Here is a 22,362-nt window from a genome sequence, read left to right on the forward strand (position 1 = left end):
GTGTATGCACCGGCAGTATATATAAGATTTACCCAAACTTTAACACTAAAAAAAAATATGTAGGTGCAAACATAGAGACGAAAGGAGATTAAATCTGTGATTGTCTATTGGTATCCAGATGTCAGTCAGTCGTCCTGAAGGAACAATCAAAACCCCGTTTGAGCTTTGGATTCCTTTCAAGTACTGACAATGAGGTAAAAGAACATTTAAATCACTCACCTTAGCTGTTTACTTTCTTCAAACGAGAAAGAAACAACTGAGAAAATTGCCAACAAAGAAAAGGTAAGATTCATCTCTGTCCAACTCTTTTGGAATTCGGCACTAAGAATATATATAATAATGTTGCATGATGATAATGTAATGAATGGTATGATTTCTTTTGCAAGTTAGTTAATTTTGTGGTTCATGAGGTGGCAAGCATTCTCTATCAACATAAAGGACAAAACGCATCAACCAAAATGGAGAAGATGGAACCATGATTGATTAAAAAGGCATCATCTTAGGGTAGGAACAGGTGTCTTAAAAATGAGGAATGACAAGCTTAGTTATGGCTATTTTTTTCAAAAAAAAAAAAAAAACAAAGTGGTCATTTATGGTGGTTTGCTAGGTATAGAATTATTCTTTAACCGAACCAGGAATGCCACAAATTTTTATTTTTGGAGGTTCTTTTTGTATTTTTCTTTCCCTGTTTGGGGAGTTTGTGTTTTTGGGAACGTGGGGATTTGTAGGGGCAGTATAACTGTTAATTATTTGCATTCTTTTCCCTAGTGTAGAAAAACCTGTGGAAAACACCCTTTTGCCTTTAGAGGAAGCAAATAGGAAAAGAAGTGAAAAAAACAATTGCATTATTTTTATATTCACAAAAGTTGAGGTCAGAATAGACTTTCAAACAAGGTAATGAATACATGCTCTAAACAACAAAGAAATTGTCATCCCTCTCATATTTTTATCAATATCCAAAAGCTCAATTTTTATCAATATCCAAAAGCTCACGTGAGATCTTCGCTGTCACTTCTTCGATGAGAACTCAGTGTAACTTCTATATTTATGTCAAATGTTTTATTTATTTAATCTGTCATATGCTGTTTATTTAATTTTTTTCTACCCTCACGTGATAAATGGAATTAACACTGGATTTGATCCATATGGGATCCTGAGTGTCACTTTTTCAGGAACAACTCAGTGTCACTTCTATATTTATGCCACGTGTTCTATTTATTTAACTTGTGATGTGCTATTTATTTAAATTTTTTCTACCCTCACATAATAAGTGAAATTGACACTGAATTTAACATCGAATAATGGCGCGGAGGATCCCAACTACCCAGAAGCCACCACCTCTCCTTGACCGAGCGACCGTCCAGAATTTGACTTTTACCATTGGTAGGCATAAAGTCCTCCCAACCCAAACAAATTTAAGTATTTGGTTACTGTGATGCTTCATTGGAGTTGAAGAGCTTCTTGAGGCCTCCCTAGTAGTGATAAAACTGTGCCACAAATATGCTTTGCAGAAAGACCAGCTTCTTCAAGTTGATCCTTTGGTGATCCATGGTCAATGTATCTGTCAGGAAGCACCATCGACCTCAACTGCAATTAATCAGTTCCCAAAATCGTCAGAATCAGTTAACAATTACTTGCAAAAGGAAGCTAAAAAAGCATTTAACAAATAAAGATGTTTAAAAAAAGGCAAAAATCATAGTAATAAAACTGTAAAAGATTTTAGTTGGTGATGAATGAAGTTAACTACCTTGATGGGTCCATCCAATATACCAGTTAAGCTTAGGAAATGAGCTACATGGGATCCAAAACCTCCGATTGAACCCTCCTCTACAGTGACCAAGATTTCATGCTCTTTTGCCAACCTTTTTATAAGATCACCATCCAATGGTTTACAGAATCTAGCATCAGCCACTGTTGGTAATATGTTATGGGATTTCAGAATTTCTGCTGCTCCCAGACATTCTTGGACTATAGAACCGTATCCTAAAATTGCCACTCTGTCGCCTTCTTTTAGAATCCTTCCCTTCCCAAGCTGCATATAATCACAGAATAAAAGGAATGAGCTCCCTTGTTTTTGTTATTTGATGGGACACTTTTAGTGTATAACGATATACAAAGATTTAAGGCTAACCTCAATGGGAGTTCCTTTATTGTTGGGAGGAAGAATTGCACCAACTCCGTTGCCCCTTGGAAACCTCAAGCAGGATGGTCTATCATCTATTGCTGCTGCTGTTGCAACCATATGCATTAGCTCTGCTTCATCAGAAGGAGCCATGACCACCATGTTAGGCAAGCAAGCCATGTATGCAACATCAAATGCACCACAGTGTGTAGGTCCATCTGCACCAACAAGGCCTGCTCGATCCATTGCAAATCTCACCGGCAACTTCTGAAGATCTACATCATGCACAACCTATACATCCATTGCAAATCAACCAGAATCAAAAATCAAGATCATGACTTTCAATGGTTTAATAATTCAGATGCCAGTAAATCTGATTTAATGTAGCCAACCTGGTCATATCCTCTTTGCAGGAATGACGAATAAATAGCACAGAATGGCTTGAGGCCTTCAGTGGCTAAACCAGCTGCAAATGTAACAGCATGCTGCTCAGCAATGCCAACATCAAAACAGCGATCCGGAAATATCTTCTGGAAATAGTTAAGACCAGTTCCACCACCCATTGCCGCATGGATAGCTACAATCTTCTTGTCGAATTCAGCTTCCTTTATCAGGGATTCAGCGAAGTACTGTGTATATGTAAGAGTAGGGGATTTTGACTTAAACTGCTTCCCAGTTTCTGGATCAAACTTCACTACGCCTGAAAGAAATGGAATCATAAATATGAAAATTTAACTTTTAGCAGAAACTTCGATGAATAATTTCATTATTGCGTTTATGAGTTTCTGACTCACCATGCATTTTATCTGCTGCTGCCTCTGCTGGGGGATAGCCTTTTCCTTTTTCCGTCACAAGATGGATTAAAACTGGCCCAGGTGCTGGCATACGTTTCACTTTTTGGAAAATGGTGACTAAATCTTCAACGTTATGCCCATCCACTGGTCCAATATAGTACAATCCAAGCTCCTCGAAGAGGGTTGATCCAGAAGCATTTACCATACCTCTAGCATATTCATCCATTTTAGCAGCAACTTCATGTGCTTGTGGTCCAATTTGTTTTGTTATACTCTATTAAACAGATGAACTTTTCTTTAGTTCTCTTATAAATTGAAAAGACAGAATGAAAAGTCATTCAAGCAAGGACTAGCCATTTACTTTTGCTGCTTCTCGTAGTTGTCTGAATTTGGGGCTGGCTTGGAGCTTGCTTAAACAACTGCTAAGTGCTCCAACAGGTGTTGCAGGACCATCAAGTGTAGCAGTGGGTAGAGAAACTTGCTTATTATCGTTCAATATCACAATCAGGTTAGAATCAAGAAATCCTGCATTATTCAACGCCTCATATGCTTGTCCTGCCGTCATAGCACCATCTCCAATGACGGATATGACATTGTTGTTCTTTCCTAGAAGATCTCTTCCTACCGCCATACCTGTCAATGTTTTCGATACAATAAATTTATAGGCTTTGAAAAGTATCATTGTCTCTTCCAACATGAAATGGACGTTCCAACAATGAGAAGAGGTACATAAAGTTATCACGTAAATCCAAGCATACCTAGACCAGCAGAAATGCTTGTTGAACTATGCCCTGCCCCAAAAGCATCATAGACACTCTCATCTCTTTTCGGAAAGCCTGCAAGTCCAGAAGTTTGCCTAATGGTATGCATTTTAGACCTTCTTCCTGTCAGAATCTTATGGGGGTACGCCTGAAATTTAGATGCTCTAATCAGAAAACATGGTCCTAAACAGATTCTAAAACAATCGTAAGTAAATGTTCTCCTGACGTCAATTGATAGAGCCATTGTAATTTCTCACCTGATGGCCTACATCCCATATGATTCTGTCCTCAGGAGTATTGAAAACATGATGCAGGGCCACAGTTAACTCTACAACTCCTAAGCTTGCACTCAGATGTCCTCCTATCTTGGCTACAGTATGCACAATCTCTGCTCTAAGTTCTGCAGCTAATTGTTCAAGATCCTGAAGAGAAAAGCGCGATCAAACTCTATCAATCATCTTCAGTGCAAGAGAAATATGACAAAAGAGAAACACAACAGCTCTTTGAATGTCATTGCATAGAAATTCAGGATGATATACATGTATCGAGAGGTTTTTCATGTGGGCTGGATAGTTGATTGTGTCCAGCACTGGAGTAGCGGGCTTTTCTCCAGAGAAATCAATCTTCCAACCATCTTTGCCCTTCTTTATCGTCATCTTCCCATCCTCAGTACCATCTGATGTACCACTACTTGCAGATGCTTTCAAGAAGAACTGGAGGACAAACAACATCAAAAGAACAGGCATCAGAAAAAAATGGGCTAATGTTGGTTACTACAACAAATTCAGTAGAGGATTGAAATTTGGCTTGCAGTTACCTGTTTTCTTCCACAGGGATGAAGTCTTGGAGCAGCCAAACATGGCGACATATGTTTGTTCAGTCCAATGGCAGCACCTGAAATCGCCATTTCTGATGATCAAATTTGTTCAGTCAAGAGAGAAGGCTAAGAAGTTTGGTTACAAAGGAGGAGGCTGTAGAAAGTGGCAACGAGGACAAAGATTTATATAACGCCTTGGTTTGAGCCGCTCGCCTCATCAAATTATTATATAAAAAGCAATTTCCAATTGGACCATCTGAGTCATACACTCAGTACACGACAAAATTTTCTTGCCACTTCATATCTGTTATTAACAATTTATGGGATATGTTATTTGCGCTCTCTATTTTTTTTTTAGGATCGCTCTCATTTTTATGAATCACACTTCTATTATCATTTTAATTATATATAATTTTCATGTGTTAGACCCTATAATAAAACAAATAATGAAAATATAAATAACTAAAAATTAAGTTCAAATAACATTTTTGTAAATTTATATGTTGGATATTATTCATTTCCACTACCACGAACCAAAAATTATTATTCGTATGGCAAAGTCAAAAATAAATAAGCACGCGACACTGCATCTATGGCTAATCATTGTGGCCTCCTTTTGGAAAATATATAGGTCCCGTTTGGAAGGCATAGACCTTTTACCATCAGACCACAAGATTGCTCATATTAATTATATTAATTAATGCACTTTTGTCACTTTGGTGCAGGAATCAGACCAATAGTTACATTTCTTGTAGATTCTCTGTATCCAACCTGATCCCCTTTATGACCCAAGGAAAATTTACAGAAAAGGGCAACCGTTTGTACTGCTAATCATCCCTATTTTTCAAGTCCTCAAAAGAATTCCATAGGATTTTTTGACATCAAACTTTTGCAAAAATGTTACGGAGACATTTTGTTTAACTGTAGTTCTTGCATGTCAAAATAGTGAAATGGGGCCTCATAAGTTACATTTCGCACAAGTTGATGTAAATTAACAATTTATTCTCAATCAACGTCAAGTTGCTCTTAGCTTATACTAAATGATAATAATCAACTTATAACAAAGTGTATCTGATTTACACCATACAATAACAAATTAACTTGCACTAAACTGCACCTGATTTACATTAAACTGGATTTGATTTACACCGAAATCTTACTAGTTTACACCCGATGTCGACTTATATGAAATTGTACGGAACACAAATTGCGAGGGTCCGGGTCCAATAGTCAGTTGGCCCAAGTCATAATAAGTTGGCTGTACCAATCAAAGATATTTTTATTGCTAGGTTTCTATTTATTAAAAATATCTCTCAGGAGAATTGGTAAATATGGCAACCAAATCCAGTTTGACAAGTCTAATTAGTGTACGTGGGCAGCAGCATTAATCTTCCAATTTGACTGAGAGAATAAAGCAAGACTAATCATAGTTGAGATGGAATTTTCCAAGCAGGAAGATATTTTTCAAATGTAACAAAACCGCCTGGAAAGGAATCATTTTATCTGGCAGAAGAAGTTGGAGAATTTTGATTCCCTTTTGTTCAAATTTCATCGGCCCCAAAATAATGCATGATTGGTTCGTAAATAAATAACACGCATATAAGATGCAAGCAAGAACAAATTCTTTGAAATTAACTGATTCGACAGCATAGCCATCACATTATCATCTATCGTTCTATTTAATGATTTCCCAGCGTATGAAAAGCTATATCTGAAGTAAAAAATAATTAAAACAAAAGGAAGAATGAATTCATAAATTAAAAAAATGAGAATGAGAAAATAAATTTTTTTTTTTTAAGATAGCTGACAAAATCAGTGCTGAGCCTTCTACTGTAGATCAAATTCCTTGCTTGCAGAAAAAAAAATTTGTTCTCTTGTGAGATTAGAGATCAAAAAGAAAAAAGAGAAGATGAGATAATAAGACAGATTAATATAAGACACATACGATTCTAATCACGCAACTAAGCATCTCTTTGTTACATAGGCTGATGTTATGGAATACATTAAAACTGAAAATATTACTAATTTCCATCACATTCTCATAGTGCAAAGCATCCAAAGAAGTTGAGGTAGAGGAAAGAGTCGGAAGTATTTTCTATTTCTGTTGGTGACACTCTTTTTCTTTTTTTCTTAATGACAGAAGCACATGAATTCAGAAAAAAAAAAAAAAATTGCAGTCTAAAAGTCAGAAACTAGTGGTTAGATATTAATGTTTTATGTTCATTGTCGTGATGTGTACATATACACATGTTTTGAAAATTCTCAAGCTTTGGATCTGGACAGAGACATTTATGAATTATTGTTCTGATAGTCCAAGAATATATTCCATGCAGTTCGAATCATGGACTTATTAAGATGGGGAAAAAAATACTTTCAGTCGAGTAAAACTAATGTTAACAAAGTAACACTCATCGTTTAAAACTTTGGAGCTGGTTTTAATTTCTCTTTTCCAAACAATAGAGCAGAACTCTTATGGTGACCATTTAGGTAAAATATACTTTTCCCCTCTATGATTTAGTAATTTTTCATAGAACCCCTCCCTGTAGTTTTAAAAATTATACATAATTTTCTTATAATTTGAACTAAAGTGTCAAAGTCACTGGATTTGCAATATTCCATGACAGAGTCAACTAAAATGTCAAAAGTACTCCTTTATAAAGTTGAAAATTATTAATTAATCATAGGGGAGTTATGTAGATATTTTAAAAATCATAAGGGTTATGTGATAAAGTACTAAATTATAAGTGGTTTATATAGTAAAAAATAAAATCACAAGGGATTAAAGTATCATGCATATTAAAGTATAATATGGTGTACGGTTGTTGATTTTTTTTTTTCTTTTTTGCTTTTGTCACTTAATGTGTAAACTGCGAGCCCTTTTGTGTGTGTGCGTGTGTGTGTGTATTGTTTACATTTGCATGGTCTTTATAAGAGAGGACAAATATAGAAGTGTATAGACCTTTTAAATAAAGAGAACGAGGATGATGAGAATTGAAGTTCCACGCCAAATGAGAAACAAAAGCCGTCATCCTGAAATACTGAAATATAGTATTAAACATCCCGAAGTTCCACTCATCAATTGGAAATTAGCACCAATGGATGAGACTATTCTGAGCATGTGACAAACTTTCCGAGGACTTGAGCATCACACACACACACACACAGCAACATCTTTATGAATCTCACTCTAATGTGAAGAAAGAACTCAATTAATTGGGCTATATAATGGCATAAAGAAAGATAATTCATGCAGATTACACAAATTCTTTTAATTATATTTACACGTTGAAATACTGTTTACATTTAGGGTCCGTTTGTTTTGGGTGAAAATGTTTTCCAGGAAAATATTTTCTTAATTTCCCGTGTTTGGTTGCACAAAAGTTACTGAAAACATTTTTCTATGTAAAATATTTTCACTCATCTTATGAAAACAACTTCCCTTCCAAACTTACTGAAGTTGTTTTTCGAAATGCATGCATCCCGCCTGTAGTATGTTCCAAACTTACAAAAAAAATCTTGTAGTATGTTCTTTTTTTTTTTAGTGTAAACAGGAGGATTCGAACCCAAGACCTCTTCTTTACACTCCCTCCCCCGTACCACCCAACCCGACCCTCCCCCTAGTATATTCAAAATAAAAAAAAAAATCTCATCCTGATCATCCTATGCTAGTAATTAATTATGTATAATAGGGACATTCTTTTCTAGAGAAACTTTCAGCAGTGAGAGTGCAAGATATATGTCACAATAAGCATTGCATGTGATTGATATTTGACACTAAATGGTCAGCAATTTGTTTATTGCTTAAGGAGATATTTTTTATTCATATATACATTTTTCCAAGATTTTTTAAAGTTAAACAATGAGATAAATTTTCTTATTTCGCATGGGAAGAAGTATGTGGTTCTAATGTGTAAAAAGTAAAGATAGAAATAAAAGTGAAAATATTTCAAAAGTTAAACAAACACCAGAAAAATGAAGTAAGAAAATATTTTCAATAAGCTAACCAAACACCTGAAAATGATGAAAAGGAAATGATTTTCATGGAAAATTACTTCCACGGAAAATATTTTACTTCCAACCAAACAGACCCTTAAAGAATAAAGAATTCTGAATCTCCCATTTTGGCCAACTCACTAACTTTGAATCCCCAACATCGATGCATTGTATGGGACAAAAATTTCAATTATCTGTCCGAACACTGGATAAGAACTCATTTATGGACGGACATCTGTGAAAGGCAAGAAAAAAGGTGAAGCCATAGGAATTCGCACGTCAACAGGCTCAATATGGTGAATTGATATGGTACGTAAAACCAATGGCGGGGTGGTGTCTTCATGGCTTGGCTCTGTTTTAGAAAATAGTAGTAGTATAACATCCAATCTTCTCCCTCTCTTTAGAAAGCTGATGCTTGCGCTGTCTTAATACTTTGGAAAAATTAATGCATGGATTTTTCGCTGGTTGGACAGTCAAATTTATTGTGCCTAAGAAATTGAAGTATAATATTTATCACACGGGGGTTTTATAATGCTAGATTCTACTTTAAAAAAAAAGTGCTAGTACATGGTTTTTGAATCCATTACTTTGTGATAGATTATTAATTTAGCTCGGCTAATTAGAGTACTTGGATGCTCTCTACATAGCCTCCCTTGATTCTCCCGTGAACCTATATGTTTGACTCGTATAAAGTACTAATTATTCCATTACCAAACGCCCATATTCAATTTAGTTGTCCTACCCAACCATGATGTCTACCGACCTTAAATCTTTTCTTCTCGCATTTTTTTTTAATAACCTTTCCCAATTTCAAACCCAAAACTCCTCTCCCTACTTCTTTTTTGCTATTTTTTTCCCCTCAAATTAAGAATCTTACCACATATTAATTACAAAGTGTGACATTAACAATACACGGTTCAAGTTAATTTAATTTTGATAAAAACAAAGAGTTTCCGCTGCTCGATGGAAGAGGATGGTTTTCGTTTGTCAGATGATTATCAAACATTCGAATTCAATCATGTCATCCTAACTACGTCTTAAAAGTTAAAACTCTTCTTCCTAAGCTAGAAAATCTTACCATATAGTTTCCGTCAGGATAACGGTGGCTACATATTTTTATACATTATTGCGTATCATGAAATTCATACATTTCTCTTACTTCATGGCACCGAGAAGTTGAAAACAACATCCCCCCTGCCAAATGCTAATTGATGTGTTGGAAGACGAAATGGAACCTGACAACGAGAGACATTAAAATAGACACTACTGTTACACGAAACTAGTAGAGTATTATATATAGTATTATTAGTTGATCAGATGAACGTGTCGCCGAGCAGAGCAGCATCAAAGTGCCGGCATCCGCCTATTCGATACCGATTACTTCCTGACAATACAAGTGTGTGAATTTGGTCCCTCATGAACACCTTTACTGTGTGGATTCTTCCATCATTTCGCCCGTATTTCACCGTTGCTCACATTTCTGGCTGCAATTTCTTGGTCAATTTTTTGTGACTATTGTGCCCTTGGATCTCACTTTTACCCTTGAAGAAGTAATTGGTCAGGTCAGCAGAAGTAGGCCTGGCTTGATAGGGGGTCTTTTGGTTCCATCCATCCAAGATTTTCAGACACCTACTGTAGTATCACATGGCTCCGGTTCCGATTCAAACACTTAGCGGTGCGGTCACAGCGGTGGAGTCTTGTTCTTTCCCCATGCGTGCGGTGATGAATTGGAGCAGATCAGGAAACAGTCAGGTCAATGAGCGGAAAATACATTCATGCTCAATGAGCCATGTTATACTACCTAACGACATCCCTTTTGTTTTTTGAGGCCAAATGAGACTCGTAACTTTTGATAGCCTTCCAATGCGACTTAACGAAGGCCACATGTAAATATCCTTGATGAATGAATGTAAATATTATACAAGAACGGACTCGAAATATTGAATCTGGGCACCCTCGCGCTTCGCGCGAGACCGAAGCAAACGAGTAGGATCTCCAAAGTTCCAAGAATTGTCTTCTTCTGCATGGCCCCGTAAGTCCACTCATCTTTTCACGTGCAGTCAAACTTGGCCAGCAAACACCAAGTATATCTACCAACCATAAAAAAGAAAAAAAGGCAGGTCTCGTTGGACAAGTAATTGGTTGAATTTTCAGTCTTAATTTGTAGTTAATTATTCATCGATATATTTCAATAGCAGCTCTTAACCGCTTCAGTGTCCTGCCACATTTAATTATTGTGGAGAGATTGGAATCTTATGTTGAGTCCCACGAGGAAAAAAAAAGTAATAAAAATAGATGAAAATCGTGCCATTCTAGGATTTTCACCAGATGTAGCTACAGGAATACTTCCGCACCTGTAGAAAATTTTCCCATCCAAGGATATGAGGATTTAATATTTGATTTTTTTTTTTATGAAAGAAAATGCAATATTTTCACCCAAAGTAGCCGTGGGAATACTTTTGTCCATGTAGAAAATCGTGCCATCGAAGAATATGAGGATTTAATTTTGTTTTATTGAAGAAAATGCAGCATCCTCATCCAAAGTAGCTTGAGGAATAATTTTCTACGTGTAGAAAGTAGTGCCGTCAAAGACATTGTCCTACATTTTCAATGTGAGAGTTTCTATTTTTTTTTCCACCCCCTTTTTGGAGAATTTACGCAGAGACTTTTCTTCAAGTTGATGCACAGGTAGTCAACTTTTTTGTATTAGTTTTGTTTAAAAAAAAAAAAAAACTTTGGTCAGTTTATGGAGTGCTAGCTTTTTACTCCACCTTCGAAGTATACACTACTGTCATCCTGCAATTGTGAAATTATGGCAAGTCGTCAACACCAAATTGTAAGCTCAGCCCAAAAAATATTTGTTTCAATGTTTGGAAAATACATACATGATGGTTCGTAATTCTGAGAGGAATCACGGATTAATCATTACCGTCCAAAGTATTTTGAGCAAAATGAGTACCTGACGAACTAGTTAAATTTTCATTTTCATTTTCGATCCAAAGTAACTCAACTTTCTTTTACACCGGTCCTTGGTACTTCTACACCAATACTTTCTTTTACAATTCTCGGTATGCCTTTTCACCATTGCCACCACGAGTCCACAACCCAGCTGGATGTTCCATTAACTCCGTAGTCCAGGATCATGATTGTAATTTGGTGGCCTTAGGTTGATTTTTTTTTTCATCTTTATTTTTGAAGGAACCAAATTGATAATCACACATGAACCCACAAGAACAATGTCAAGAATTTGATGTATGAGGTAAAGGAAATTTTCTTCTACTATTGATTAAAGAGGCTGCCGCCTTTGTTTTGGTACAAATGACTCGCAAAACAAAAAAACCCCAATGACGCAGAGGCTACCAATTCACACTTCTTCTTTTTTATCCAACGGACTGGCCCCAAGTTATTAGCACTACGAATATGGGATTTTATCCCATGTGATGACATCTACGACCTAACAATGAAATCAACATTACTAACAAATAAACTGACCACATGTGGCTAAATAAACTAACCAATTAATATTTGCTTGGTTTAATTTTCTACGTTGCCTCTCTTAATCCAAACTCCTCTAATCTGAACATGCCCAACATCTTTTTGAACTTGACAAGAGTCTCAGTTTTTAATACCTTGATAAAAAATGTCAGTCACTTTCTCGTTAGTTTTGCAATAATCAACTTCAATCTCTTTTTCTCGAACCATCTCTATTGTATGAATTTCTTTCTCCATTACTTTCATCCAACGATCATCACTGGCTACTTCCTCATACACAACTGGATCGCAATTTGCAAACAAAACAAAATTAATAATATCTTCGTCAGAAGGAACATCATCTAATATAATAACATAATCCTACAGATGAACTGGCATCTGTCGTTGACAGTGGGGACATCTAGTTAACTCAATTTGTAGACCCTGAGCAATTGGTGATAATTGAATATCATAATTATCCTCCTCTTGCTGATAATGATAATTAAGAGTCGTCTCTGCTGTTTCAAGATCTCCAATAAACCAATCTCAAACACATCTTTCGTCAAAAATCACATCTCTACTCACTATCACCATTTTTGTCATAAGATTATACAACCTGGCTCGAGAGATTTCACTGTAATCAATAAATACACACTTCTTCTCCTTATCATCAAGTTTCTTTCTTAATTGATTAGAAACATGGGAATAGATAATATAGCCAAAAACTCTGAGATGACCAACAAATAGTCTTCTACCACTCCAAATTTCTTTAGGATTTTTTTTAAAACACTTTTGGTAGAATACCTGTTTAATCGATAATTTGCACAAGAAACTGCTTCTACCCAATGATTTTGACATATTTTTCACCTTCAATATACATTTCACCATATCCATAACTGTCATATTCTTTCTCTCTATCACTCCATTTCATTGGGGAGTGTATTTGATTTTCAACTGCTATTGTATCTCATTTTTCTCAAAATGAGTTTAGGGCAAAGATTTCAACCACAAGGATGGGGCTATTTTGGGAATATGAGAGTATTTGAAGTGCAATTGAAGTATTGAATATGAATCATTATAGCTAATTTGGTTTTTTTTTTATAATTACTTAAATGTCCTCTCAGACATTTAAAGCTATGGGTAATTTCAACATGTGACAGTATTCGATATCCAATTAAATATTAGGTACAATTGAATTCAGCTTGTGTTTTAGTGGAATTACATAAAAATCTTTTTAATCATTTAATTGTATTAATATCCAAGTCGCTTAATTTCTTAAAGCCTTTCTCAATAGTTATTTGCGAACTTATGATATATAGATGTTAAGACACAATTAATGATGATTAGTAGAGAAGTTTGGTTTCTTGGCCGTTACCATAGTAACTCCCATCTATTCAAATTCATTTCATTTACCTATAACTTTGTTCCACTACAATCATGTAGTCTATTGAATTCAGATGTTGCTATATTCGCTATTACTCTTTCCCATTTTGCAATATCTTTCTCAATAGATATGTTTTCTTTAACTAATCTACTTTTTTGGTTGTAAGAAATTTGTAATCTTGCAAGTTGTATGTGCAAAACTTTTTTTAGTGTTTTAATTCAATTGCCCATGTTAGATAGGCTTGATAGGGAGGAGATCAGATTTGTTAATTGTTATTTGTGGTTTAGAATAAGTTTGTCATCATAAATTTTTTCATTAATAGATTGCATCTACTTCTTTTGTTGTTTTAACTATTAGTTACGGTAATTTTCAAATCATTTGATACTTTATTGATGATTCCATTTAGGCAATTTTTCACTTCATTTTATTTGCCAATATGTTTAACTATCTATTTGAAACTATTTGGCTGCAAATCTAAAGTATGTACTTCATTACTTTTAATTGTTTTCTTGAATTGAGTGGATTAAGATGTTTTAGTACTTTTTTTGAGGTAATTATGCATCTAGATTAGCATGTTAGTTATTGTATATCTTTGCAACTAAGTCAAAAAGTGATGTTTTGTGATTGTAACCCCTATCGAGAAGGAGATGCTTTGCTATATGTCCTAAATCATATAATAAATCATAATTGATTGATTTGTCAATGTGGAGCTTTCATGATGATATGTCCTTGGAATCAATATAAATCCAAGAATTTGGCTTGCAAGAACCGAAATTCCACTAGCAATGATTTCTTCAAGTATGCTAATTTTTCAAATCTCACTTATATGACAAGAGATTGCCCTCATATCAAGATCAAATTCAAACTAAACGACAAAATTTAATATCACTAAAATGCATGAGTAGATATAAGTAGATCTTTTATTCTATTAGATTAGCCGCAAAGTGATTAATCGTATTTTATAATTATATTTCATTGCATATTATATTTTTTGACTCAATATATAATTTATGATTTTTCTGTTTAATATCACATAATAAAATTGTCATACTTCAATTCTTATACTACAAAATACTAAATAATAATTATTAACTATCTTTAATTATAGGTACTAAACTCATGCTCATGGCGCAGGCTTTTTCCCCTAGTTTCTCAAAAAAATCATCACACGCTAAATATTTCTGACCTCTATCTGTTCTCAAAATTTTAATCTAATACCCACTTTATCTCTCAATAAAAGTCTTAAAAATGTTAAAAGTGTCACAAGCATCAAATTTTGTTTTCAAACAATACACCCTAAATTTTCTACTAAAATCATCAATAAAGGTAATAAAATACCTACAACCATCATTAGAAGGAACTTCCACAGTGCATAAATCTGAATGAATAATTTCTAATGGTCTTCTGGCTCTCCATGATTTGCCAGTCTGAAAAGCATCCCTGTGTTGCTTTTTCAAAACACACATATCACAAAATCTACCAGAATTTTTAATATTAAGCAGTCAACCAACCATTCTTTTACTGGTCAAAAATTCCAAACTATCAAAATTTAAATGACCAAATCACATATGTCATAACCAATTATTGTCATTTATCACCGTACTCAAATATGAAAAATTGACAGAACTCAAATTCAGTGAAAATAAGCGATTTGAAATCATTGATACACTAGCAATCATTCTAATATTTTTATCAAAAATAGTACAAGTACCATTTCTGATACGAATATCATATTTTTTTCTCAAACAACTGGCCCATATTCAACAAATTTTGATGCAACCCAGAAACATAGAAAACATCAGGAATAAAATCAGTAGACCCATTTTTCAAACTAATAGAAATTTTTTCTGTATCAATCATTGGTAAAACAATCTTATTCTCAAATTTAACTTCACCTCAGACAGATTCATCAAACTCAACAAATAATTCTTTCTTGCCAGACATATGGTTACTATAACCCATATCCAAGTACCATTTATTTTGATCAACCATATCAAAAGCATTACAAGCTAATAATAAAGTTTCAAATTTTTTATTATTATCCTGCACCTGATTGTTAGCAATATTAGTCTGAAAATTTCTGTCTATATTTTCTCCAAATATATGTTCAAATTGTCTATGACCCAATTTTTCACAATTATAACATTGAACTCATTGTCCAAAATCATTCTGAAAATTATTTTGATTAAAATTATTTTTTCTGCCAAAATTACCATCTCTGCCTCTACCAGGACCACATCTAAAATTAAAATTATTATCTCTACCACATCCAAAATTTGATGTACCTTCTCTGCCTCTATTATTGTTGTCACGATTACTTCTGTTAGTGTAACCACATCTGTTCCTCTGACTGAATTCACCTTATTTCCTGACATCATTATTGTCTCTCAAATTTAACTGCGTCTGCAGTGTCTTTTCCACTGTATCCTGTCTTTTCTATTGTATCCTTTTTTGGGATATCCTCTAACTTCCCATTAATTCTTTGTTCATGCAGAATTAATGATCCACGTAAATCTTTAATACTCAAATCCTCCAAACCTTTCGTTTCCTAGATTACAGCTACCACATGATCAAATTTCACGAGTAAGGTATTGAGAACTTTCTTAACAAATGTTCTGTCAGGAAAGTTATACTGATTGAGTTTCATTTTATTTTTAATATCTGACAAACGAAAAAAATATGACTCAATAAATTCCGGCTTCTCCATCGTCACAAGTTCAAATTTTCTCTTCAAAATCTTCAAATTATTTTGTTGCACCATGTCAATTCCTTTGTATGTTTTCTCCAATATATCCCAAACCTCCTTTGCCATATCAGCCGTAACAATTTTTCCAAAAATTGAAATTGTTAATTACCTAATGAATCTGTGACAAAACTAAGTTGTATTTTGCCTTATCATCATCACTAACATTTTGAGTAAGTGCAGATTCAATATATCTATGTAATTTACATGAGTTATCATCTGTTTCTGTCAAAAATTAAATTTTGCATTTGTTTTGATTTTTTGGACAGAATAAATAATATTGGGATTAGGGTTTGTCATGCTTCAATTTATCGTAACTCTGATACCACTTTGAAGTACCCAAATTGATAATCACATATGAACCCACAGGAACAATATAATGTTAAGAATTTGATACATGAGGCAAAAGAAATTTTCTCCTACTATTGATTAAAGAGACAGCCGGCTTTGTTTTCATACACATGACTTGCAAAACAAAAAAAAAAAAAAAAAAAACCCCCAATGACGCATAGACTACCAATCCACTTTTTTTTTTTAACCCTACGGACTTGTCCCAACTTATTGGTACTACCAATATGAGATTTTATCCCAGGTGATCACATCTACGTCCTAACAATGAAACCAACATTACTAACAAATAACCTAACCACACGTGGCTAACTAAACAAACCAATTAATAGTTGCTTGGTATAATTTTCTACAATTTTTCTTTACGAAATTAATAATTTTTTTGACTATATCTGGACAACATAAAGAAAGGACGACGAAAGAAGAAGAAGAATGAATTTTTGTTGGCATGCATTAAGCTTGAGTGGGTAGGAGTGATCTGATTATTTTTTGAAGTTGGGTTTCACTGTTGGTAGATTCATAAGACCGAGTGAGTTTTCTTATGAACTCTTTTTGTTTAAACAAAAAATCTTTTTAAACAACTCAATTACGAATTTCTGTTTTTCATGCATGATTGAAAGGAGAAATAGAGATTGTTGGGTTGGAGAAAAAGAGGAAAGAGGGTTTAGGAAGAAGTAGGGGGTAATAGTTGCCTATGAGATTTGGATCACTTTATATTATATATGAAACTGCGATATACTTTTTCCAATATTTAAGCAGCAGTAGTACAGGCGGGCATGAGTTTTCAAACTCACGGTGTCTGTAATCTAAGCGGGACTCTTCAATGTTTAGTGTTCTAATTCCACCTTTCGTAATTTTTTTTCTCATATGGAATCGGACAAGCAATGAGCACACTCTCTTTCAGCTGTCTTTTTGGCCGTACTCGAGTTCGTCAAATCAACAAAATTCACCACTTTTAGTTGCTTAGGAAAAGATTAGGAATTAAGACTCCTTTCCATAAGGAAAACAAAAATATGCTTGGATTGCTTGTTTCCGTCGGAAAATATTATCGTTTTCCGTGATCACATTTCCCTATCACCTTTTTCCCTCACATATATCAAATCGCTACAGTAATTTTTTCATGAAAAATAACGAAAAATGCAATCCAAACACAACATTAGAAAAAAGAAACAAAAAATCATGTAATTGAAAGTTTTAGGGGTTAAAATTAGGAGAAATGGTCAAATTCAACCCTGAACATTTTTTCTAAACCCGATTTAGTCCCTAAATTTTAATTTTGAACAATGTGGTCCTTAGACTTCATTTTCAGATCTAATTAAATCCCTTCACGAGAGCATCACCACCTGAAATCGACTGAGCATTTTAGAAACGTCGAGTGAATCCGTACGAATCGGGGTATTATTTTAAAATTTATCCCCACCACCATCTTGCTATCCCCTCCCCCACATGACACCCGCCATCCTCTTACTCCCCACTTCTTCTCCCCATCAGCCACTCCTTCCCCTCTCTTCCCGTATTGATGAACACCAAGAAAACATGAGCACTCGGAGTGAAAGATCGACCAACTTTTGTACCAAAATTGTATTCCTGTTTATCCTATGATACCAATTGGCAGAGTGAAATTAAAAAATTAGTACTATTACGATGGATCCATTAAAAATTCAAGCGTATTCAAGAATTCTCTAGACCAACAAGAATGATCGAGTCTCAGACTGTAAATAAAGCAGTGCAAGAATGGTTGGAGTACAGGAATATTAGTTCTGAAGCTAATATGAGCAAAGGAACTAGGGATGGTACAGCTATGGTAGGTGGCAAATGGACTCCTCCTCCCAAAGGATTTATTTGCATGAATACTGATGCTAGTTTGCACATGCAAGAGAGGAAAGTTGGATGGGGGATAGTGGCAAGGAACGATGATGGTGCCTTGGTGGGGGCCTGGGCAGGGAGTGAAAATAAAATTGGGGATCCGGCTGTGGAAGAGGCTATGGCAATCAGGAAGGCCTTGATCATTGCAAAGCAGAAGGGTTGGGGGAAGATTGTGCTACAGTCGGATTGCAAAGCAATAATTGACAAACTTAACGTAAAGAGTGCAGAAGATCTAAGTGTGGGAGTCATTTCTGTTTGATATTTTAAAGCTCAGAATGGACTTCATTGAATGTTCCTTCTCCTTTGTCAGAAGGGGAGTGAACTCTGTAGCTCACCATTTGGCTAAATATGCCTTACGAGTGGTAGATGAGAAGGTGTGGCAGGAATCATTTCCTGACTGGCTATGTAGTTTAGCTAGTAAAGATGTAGGAGCACATGCTCCTGTTTTGTAACTTTTGATTTGGCTAATGAAAGTGTTATCGTTTGAGAAAAAAAAAAAAAAAAACAAGAATGATCGAGTCCAAGCATTAAAAAAAAAAAAAGGTCCTAGAGCTAAAACTCACAAATTTGAACTCATTGGAAATGATGTCGGAGACTAATAAAATCTGTTCACCTTGAAGATTGTTTGCTCAAACGTTAAAAATGGAAACCCCAAGTCAAACTAGCGAATTTTGCATATCACCGGCTAAAATTTCAACTGATTAACTTCAAAAAGCCGTGACAGCACATAACTTCCACTTTTTCATGTGAAATTTTCCTAAAGATGTCAACCTTTCCCTTATCCTTCAAAGACGAACCCACAGACAACAACAATTCCACTCCAAGAACAATTTATAATTCCTTCAATAAAGAGAGATTGATGCTGATCCCATTATCCTAAATTTTTCAAAAATCGAAAATTTTGATAACGGAATGGCATGTTCAGAGGGTTATACGAGAGTTTCAAACAAAAACATAAACCCAGTTTGTTTAAATTTGACTGCACTCTTTGGCAAACTAATGCAAGAGAATGCCAAATTTTTTTGAACGTCACAAAATCTATGCCAAGGAGAGGTGGTGGTGGTGGTTGGTGGGGAAGAAGAAGGGAGAGGGGAGAGGACAGTGGCCCAGTGGTGTGAAAGGGACTAAGGAGGGTGGTAGGTTTTGTGTGCGGATGGGAACAGCAATATGGTACTTGGGACCGAAGAATTTAGAAGAGGACAGCAGGTGCTGGAGATGGGACACGGGAGGAGGGTTGGTAGGGAGGCTTCAATTATGGGAAGAGCCAAAACCAATTTAAAAAGTTTCAACAGTATGCCAACATTTTTAAGAAATATCCAATTCATATGGACCCACTCAAAGATTTCCGAATTTTGAGTGCAGTCAATTTTAGGTGGCAGCGCTTTCAGGACTTAAACAGACCCAAAAAGTCAAGTTTAAGGACCACATTGGCCAAAATTAAAGTTTAGAGACTAAATCAAATTTCATAAAAAATGTTTAGACACAAATTTGTATTTGGCCATTTGCCCCTTAAAATTATTATCATCCTCGCAACCTTTCCAAAACCTACAAATTTGAAAACGAACATATTACATATACTATGAAGAGCGAGGATTGCAGTGTTGACCTCGGCCAAGTGAAAAGTTTGCTAGCACTCCAGTAGTTTTATATGTATGTAGACCTTCTGTTAACATAATAATAGAAAAAAAAAATTCAATTTAGACTCTCAACAATTATGCTATCATATGTTATATTGACAGCACCTACAACTTTTTTTTCTTCCTTCTTCTTTTTCCTTCCTGTTTATTGGGATTTGTCCTAAACAGTGGATTTGTTTCAGTGTACCTTTTTGCCATTTTTAGACGGTAAGCGTGCTTCACGTGCGATCAAGAATGCGAAGCAAAATGAAAGCCCATTATCGTTTCTGGTCGAAAATTTTCCGCATATGCAAAACTTAGGCCACGCAATTTCTACGGTACAGATGCATGGTTGCATGCGTGGATATATGATTTTATATTGCATGCCACCCCCCTAAGGCTGCATATGAGACGAGCAACTCACGAGCAATTTGAATCAAAATTCTATTCAATTTTGGTGAACATCGATCTTGAGTTGGTCTAGTCGAGTTCGAACTTGACTTTAATGATACTCAATTCGTTAATTCGTGAGTCGGTTCGATTATATATATATATATATGTATATCTGTGTATATATTATTTTAATAGTAAAATTAAATATATATTCAAAATATTTATTGTTTATTAAGAAAAATTATTATTTTATTTATATTTTAAAAAATAAAATAATTAATTTTTATTAGTAAATCTCGAATTTAAGCTCGACTTGACTCGAATTTGAAACCAAACTCGAGTTTGAGTTTGAATTTTACATTAAGAGTTCGTCGAATTCGAATTCGAATTTAAATTTAATAAAATTAAAGCGAAACTCAACTTAATTAGACTAAAATTTAATTTGACTCAGACTCTTTTACAGTTCTGACCCCCACGAGATCGCGGCACCCACTGATTAAAGAGTGAGTGAAACGGAGTTACTGCCGAAGAAATAAAAGACCGTAACTGAAACATTGGGGTGCTTATGTCTTTATCTGCAAAATTTTCGTAAATGGTGACTCAAATTCTTGCATGGTACTGTTACCGTTCAAAATGATGATTGGTGCTCCGATGTGATCAATCTGAATAACTTTGAAACCCAATTTTCTATTTTTTTTATTATAAAACTTTAATGAATTAATCTTTTGCAGGGTCGGTGGATATACGCTTCAATTGTGTGTCCCAAATTTCTCCTCTGTCCCGACCGTCCCATTTATATCAATCTATCACGTGTATGATGTATCGACAATTAGTAATACATCTCTCCACTCAGCATTGTTAACAGTACGAGAAGTCACCATCATTTTCATCGGTATATACTGCTTGAAAATTGTAGTTAACTACTCGCAAGGCAATAATGGAGTTGTGGGTTCCGTACCCGACCGACTCAGATCTTTTTCACTCCCTCCCTCTACTCATCATCTTCCTTTATTCTCTCTCTTGACCTTTTCTAACAAAAATTAAAAATTCGGCTTTTATAAATCTAACTCTCAGAAGAAATCTCAAAAGCCGGCAACTCTTGAGGTCCTCCCAGAAACTTATAAACCCAAACCCAACCCCCCAGAACCGATGTGGGATGGCAACCCCACAAGGGCATCTTCCTTTATTCAATTGTCAGTTCAATTGTTATGAGTTCAATTGTTCTGACATTAACTCCTCCGTCTTTCCCAGCAATCTTCATCACCTACACCAGAAGGCTCAAATTTTACATTGAAAAAGGGATTTAATTAAACAAATATAATTATAGACCACAAAGTTTTCTAAACAAGCACCAAAACTTATTTGGAGTAGATTTGAGATTTCTTAAATCAATATGGAAACTAAACAAACAAAACATCAAACTAAGAAACTAAAAGGATTAGGATATTAGGCTCCATTTGGCAAATGAATTTTTTGAGTATTTGTCTAAAACTGTAGAAATTGTAAAAAAAAAAAAAAAAAAAATTAAATGAAAAATTTTTTTTCTTTCTTTTTTTTTCCTTTTCTTTCTTTCCTTCTTTTTTCCTTTCTTCTTCTTCTCCCCTCCCTCTCCCTTGCCGGACCTCAAGCAGTAACAACATTTCTTCTTCTTTTTTTTGCCTTTTTGCCTTTCCCCCTCTCCATCTCCCTCTCTCCCTCCCCTGCCACCCTCAACCTCCCCCTCAATCGACTTCAAATATCCCAATCTTCTACCCTATAAAATACGAAACCAACGTCCATAACTCACAGAGACTAAACATAACACACGTTTCACGATCTCTACTTCTGCGCTCGAACCTTACTCATTGAATCCAACAACCAAGTTCGGCCTTCAGCAGATTCCAAAAATTCATCCCCTGTCCCAAAAATGCAGACATTCTCCGAGATGCAATATACGGCAACGAGCCTTTTCTCGCCCTACGCATCCTTGGCAGGGACCATTATGCTCTTTTGATCACCGATCGATGACATTATTCCAACTTCCCTCCGATTCTATACCTAGTCATTTTTACCTT

At 35.0% G+C, this 22,362-nt stretch overlaps 1 protein-coding gene across 1 annotated transcript; it reads right to left on the reverse strand.

Moving 5' to 3' along the window:
* Window positions 1-825: 825 nt before the first annotated feature.
* On the reverse strand, window positions 826-4,626 carry LOC113777481 (probable 1-deoxy-D-xylulose-5-phosphate synthase 2, chloroplastic). Its single transcript, XM_027322583.1, has 10 exons — window positions 4,495-4,626; window positions 4,217-4,390; window positions 3,935-4,099; window positions 3,675-3,825; window positions 3,278-3,549; window positions 2,917-3,190; window positions 2,515-2,822; window positions 2,132-2,413; window positions 1,748-2,032; window positions 826-1,587 (listed from the first exon to the last, which is right to left on the reverse strand). The coding sequence occupies exons 1-10, from the start codon at window positions 4,582-4,584 to the stop codon at window positions 1,441-1,443; spliced, it is 2,148 nt and encodes a 715-aa protein (XP_027178384.1). The 5' UTR covers window positions 4,585-4,626; the 3' UTR covers window positions 826-1,440.
* Between the last annotated feature and the right edge of the window lie 17,736 nt (window positions 4,627-22,362).

The sequence above is a fragment of the Coffea eugenioides genome, chromosome 7, assembly GCF_003713205.1.
Source record: "Coffea eugenioides isolate CCC68of chromosome 7, Ceug_1.0, whole genome shotgun sequence".
In the NCBI taxonomy this organism is placed as follows: domain Eukaryota; kingdom Viridiplantae; phylum Streptophyta; class Magnoliopsida; order Gentianales; family Rubiaceae; genus Coffea; species Coffea eugenioides.

Bases quoted from the DNA above. Each gene is read 5' to 3' on its own strand.
- LOC113777481 (XM_027322583.1), bottom strand. From the start codon at position 4,584: ATGGCGATTTCAGGTGCTGCCATTGGACTGAACAAACATATGTCGCCA. The intron at 3,550-3,674 runs GTATGCTTGGAT...AAACATTGACAG, and splicing joins AAGCATTTCTGCTGGTCTAG to GTATGGCGGTAGGAAGAGAT. The intron at 2,414-2,514 runs GTTGGCTACATT...ATGGATGTATAG, and splicing joins TGCAAAGAGGATATGACCAG to GTTGTGCATGATGTAGATCT.